The following is a 4,753-nucleotide window of genomic DNA, read 5'->3' as shown; positions in this document are numbered from 1 at the left end:
TATTTTTTTCTTAAGTCAACGTACATTTCTTAATTTTGATGTTAGTTTTCAATAAGAATCTATAAAGAATGTAAAAAATACTTCAGGAATTAAATAATTGGTTTTCTAAATTTAGGAAGTGTGATGTCAAATTTTGGAAATGTCTTATGAATTCCTAATACATCTTTTATTTCTAAATTTTGATGTTAGTTTTCAATAAGAATCTATACAGAATGTACAAAATACTTCAGCAATTAAATAATAGATGTTCGAAATTTAGGAGGTGTGGTGTTAAATTTTGAAAATGTATTATGTATTATGATGTAATTTATCTCAATTTATTACATAAATACGATTTTCTTACACTGTTTGAATGAAACATTTCCGACGTTTTGAATTCGTTCGGAAGTTTTAGAACTTTGGTAGAAGCTTCGATTCATTGCACGTAAATGCAACATTTGTGAACCGCATTTGCGTGTAATGAATACAAAGTTTGCAATAACCATAAACATGAACACAACACTACCATTATCTTAATGCGAGAAAGGGGAGGAAATATAATTGCAAACGATATTAACTCGACTCAGAAATTAGCGAAAAGCGTATAAAACGAAATCTTGTTTTTTTTATTCTAGTTTTGTTTTAAAAGCAATTTCCTTTAGCTTCTGTTATTACAAGAAAACTCAACTAAATCTAATTGGAAAGAATAACATTTCATGATAATTGCTCAAAGCTTTTATTAATGTTAAAGATTTCTTTGCAAGTAGTGTATTTGAAAATATATGTACTTGCCAAAGTAGTTTTGTTAATTACGTAACTATGAACGTATTGTTTACTATTATTTCAAAGTTAAAGAATCTTTTTTTTTTAATGAAAATTATTGCTTGATTGCAGGATCCTCGTTTCAACAGTGAGATTGACATGAGGACAGGATACAAGACGAATCTGATCCTCTGTATGCCCATATGCAACTACGATGGAGACGTGATTGGCGTCGCTCAGATCATCAATAAAACGGACGACTCCGACGAGTTCACCTCACACGATGTCGAAGTTTTCCAAAGGTACCTCACGTTCTGCGGCATTGGGATTCAGAACGCTCAGCTCTTCGAAGTTTCCGTGCTCGAGTACAGACGGAATCAAGTAAGTCAATTCATCGCCCTCCGCATAACAAACGAACACAAAAAAATTGTAGAGGAGGAAAGAGATGTAGAGAATAAAAAAAAAATGTATACGCAGCTCAGATTTTTTCTTGTTCGTTCCCCTTTTTCATCTTCGGCAAATATAAACGTAGTTCGTGCGTGTGTTTGCAGATACTGTTGAACTTGGCGCGCAGCATCTTCGAGGAGCAGAACAACCTCGAGTGTCTGGTCACGAAGATAATGCGAGAGGCACAGGATCTGCTGAACTGCGAGAGGTGCGCTGTGTACTTATTGGATTTGGACTGCTGCGAGGCGGTAAGCTGGATTCACAATATTTAGATTACATGATTTATTAAGTTTCTCAAAGGTATATAAAATAAATGGTACATGTAAATTACGATTAGGTTTAAACAAACCATCTATATAATTCAAGATTAACGGAATTAATTAGAAAGTACCTAAATTGGAGCTTGAAATTTGGTGATTTATGGTAGTACCATGGGGGCGTAGCTCGCTTAGCATTCGAGAGGTACCGGGATCGATGCCCGGCGCCTCCAAATTTTTATTAAAATCTCATCGATGAACCCATGGGAAGGGGTTACGCAATCACCTGGAAAGTACCTTAATTGGAGCGCGAAATTTGTGGATTTATGGTAGTACCATGGGGGCGTAGCTCAGATGGTAGAGCGCTCGCTTAGCATGCGAGAGGTACCGGGATCGATGCCCGGCGCCTCCAGTTCCAACAGTTTTAATGAACCCATGGAAAGGGCTTACGCAATCAAAGGAAAGTACCTAAATTGGAGCGCAAAATTTGGGGATTTATGGTAGTACCATGGGGGCGTAGCTCAGATGGTAGAGCGCTCGCTTAGCATGCGAGAGGTACCGGGATCGATGCCCGGCGCCTCCAGTACCAACAATTTTAATGAACCAATGGGAAGGGCTTACGCAATCAACCGAAAAGTACCTAAATTGGATCGCGAAATTTGGGCATTTATAGTAGTACCATGGGGGCGTAGCTCAGATGGTAGAGCGCTCGCTTAGCATGCGAGAGGTACCGGGATCGATGCCCGTCGCCTCCAGTACCAACAGTTTTAATGAACCCATGGGAAGGGCTTACGCAATCACCTGGAAAGTACTGTAATTTGTCTGTTACTAGTATTAAACTCGATAGAACTAGTTAATTTTACCTATTGACTTATATACTTATTATAATTAGTAAAGATTAAGCCGTCTTCAGCCATATATTATTAATTAGTAAAATTAACTTTAATAATCATTTCAATTTTGAAACAAAATATACATTGTAATTAGAAAAGTAGTTATTTGAAATTATGTACCATAACTTCCTTTTATAATCGCATGTGTAGGTCACATTAGAAAACGTTACATTTACATGACATGACAGTAAAAATATGATTTATGACCAGAAGTCATACGAGCAATTAACCGAACGACGAATACAAATACTACAGAATACACACACAAACACGTAGTGAGCAATTGATTCTTTCTACACAATTCCAGATAACGAAAACGAACTCCAACTCATTTGCAGATAACACATATAGACTTCTATCAAGCAATTTAATCCATCAATTTTAAAGATCTCATTCATGTCTGAAAGTTTTTTTAAAGAAAGTTTCATAGTTTTAAATTTGTTATTAACTTCTATTTTGAACTAAATTATTCTTAAAGTATGAATTTGTATTGAAGAATTATTACCTAACATCTTGTAAAAGATATACATTTTTTTATTGTTTTAAATGAAAAAAGTTATGTTTACATCAACAAAAGTAACTTATTTATCACCATGTTGTTGAAATATTTACTCTAAAGAAAATTGTTTATTTTCAATTTTCCTGCATATTCGGATGGATGATATTTCTTCTTGTGAATTAATTAAATTTCATCTGAAACGCGCAAAGGTTTTCCACTTTGCAAATTAAACGGCACACCGTATCCATTGCTGAAGTGATGCCGAGGAAAAGTTTTGTGTTTCCTTTTGTGCAGAGGAAATCGCATTACCGGATGATGCTCGGAGTTTTGGAATCTCTCGCGACTCTCGAATCGGATTCAGCGTAAGATTCAAATTAGTGAAACATCACAAAAGCTTTGCAATAGAAGATCTGTTGTTCTTTCCGCGTTGCGTGATTTTAGGTGCTTTATTGATGGAAAAACGAAGCAAAACTTAATTATAAAGTTTTATGAATCAACGATGATGAAAAATGAATTGAAAACTTTATTAATTAAGGTCCTAAATTAATGGGTTCATTTAGGAAAGATTTAATTTTTTTGGGGTTAATTAATTAATGCTCTTCATTTTTTTGAAATCTGTTAATTATACTAATTAATATCAATTGTATACTTTATTTTAATAATTTTTTTTATATATTTTTTAAAAATTATTTTATGAAAAAAAAATCAATTTTATCAATAATTTTTTTTTAATTTTTGTTTATAATTTCTCTAAAAGTATAGAACTTCACAAATATTTTTATAATTGCATAAAAGCGCTTTTTTATTGCGCATCTTTTCATATAACTGCTGTTACGTTATGTTAATTAATAACTGAAATATACAAATTTTAAAAAAATATCTATATGAAAAAAAAATTAAATTCTAAAATTTCAGATAATATATCTTTATACAAAATAAAAGAAATAATATAAAATATATAAACAGGACGAGTGACCAATTCGTATCCGAAAACTGTCATCAATCATGAAAGTCCGAAGGCCAAGGGAATGCTATTTTCGTACAAATATGTTTATCTTGAAGATAGATATTACTCGTTGTGTGTATGTATGTATGCAGGCACGGATGTTTGTACATACGAAGGGAGGCAAAAAAAAAGGAAGAGAAAACATTCGATAAATAGAGGAGGATTCGCTATTCGTAACATGTCAAACGGACGACGAACGTTGTGATAAATTGATTTCGGTGGTTGCGTCGGGTATTCCATCCCCTATCCTGCTCTTCCTCATTCAACGTCCAATTTCTCTCTCTCTTCCTCATTTCAACCAACGCAATGAACGACCCTCCTGAATTACATTATTTTCCGCGGTCCCTCGGATTACTCCCTTAAATGCCCTTTAATTGCACGTCAAATTTCTCATTCAAAAACCGCAATTATTAACTGTAAAACGTCGACGGAAGATTCACCCAAAAGTCTTAATTATACGTTCCTTCTTTATATACATTTAAAACGAAAAATATATAATTGGAGCATTTAAATTACTTAGATAATTGCACATTTGACAATCAATGTACTTACACAAAAAATAGTAATTATTTTCTAAATTATATTGAGGATTAAGCTTTTATATTTTGCTTATTTGTATTCATTTTAATAGTAGAACAGAAGGACGTAGAGAGAAACAAAATATTTAAAGACAGAACAAAAATCTAAAGACGCCATCTATGATCGTAATTTGGTACTAAACTTGTTTTTTACAGCTTAATCATTTCATTTTGTTGTAAACTTAATTAAACATAAGCGATAAAAGTATTTGATCCATATTATTGACCATTATTGCTGTTCTCTAATTGTGCTTTTTTGAAGGATTAACTCGTCCTTGTTGGATATTTATTGAAGCTTTGATCCTAACGTTTATTATATTGATGAATAACGT

General features: G+C 33.1%; 1 protein-coding gene and 3 non-coding genes across 4 annotated transcripts in view; all 4 read left to right on the top strand.

Moving 5' to 3' along the window:
- Nucleotides 1-798: 798 nt before the first annotated feature.
- LOC108565120 (cGMP-specific 3',5'-cyclic phosphodiesterase) overlaps nt 799-4,753 on the top strand; it is a 20,810-nt gene continuing 16,855 nt past the window's right edge. The window contains exons 1-3 of the mRNA XM_017924412.1: nt 799-804; nt 874-1,122; nt 1,293-1,436. Of these exons, the coding sequence (XP_017779901.1) occupies nt 799-804; nt 874-1,122; nt 1,293-1,436 (399 nt within the window). The remainder of the gene's footprint in view (nt 805-873; nt 1,123-1,292; nt 1,437-4,753) is intronic.
- Trnaa-agc lies at nt 1,785-1,857 on the top strand. The gene has a single exon. It is a non-coding gene; the product is annotated as a tRNA-Ala (tRNA).
- Trnaa-agc lies at nt 1,956-2,028 on the top strand. Its single transcript has one exon. It is a non-coding gene; the product is annotated as a tRNA-Ala (tRNA).
- Nucleotides 2,128-2,200, top strand: Trnaa-agc. The gene has a single exon. It is a non-coding gene; the product is annotated as a tRNA-Ala (tRNA).

This window comes from Nicrophorus vespilloides, unplaced genomic scaffold, assembly GCF_001412225.1.
Source record: "Nicrophorus vespilloides isolate i.1.1-1 unplaced genomic scaffold, Nicve_v1.0, whole genome shotgun sequence".
In the NCBI taxonomy this organism is placed as follows: domain Eukaryota; kingdom Metazoa; phylum Arthropoda; class Insecta; order Coleoptera; family Silphidae; genus Nicrophorus; species Nicrophorus vespilloides.
Note: the sequence above shows the minus strand (reverse complement) of the source record. Positions and strands in the feature narration are given on the sequence as shown.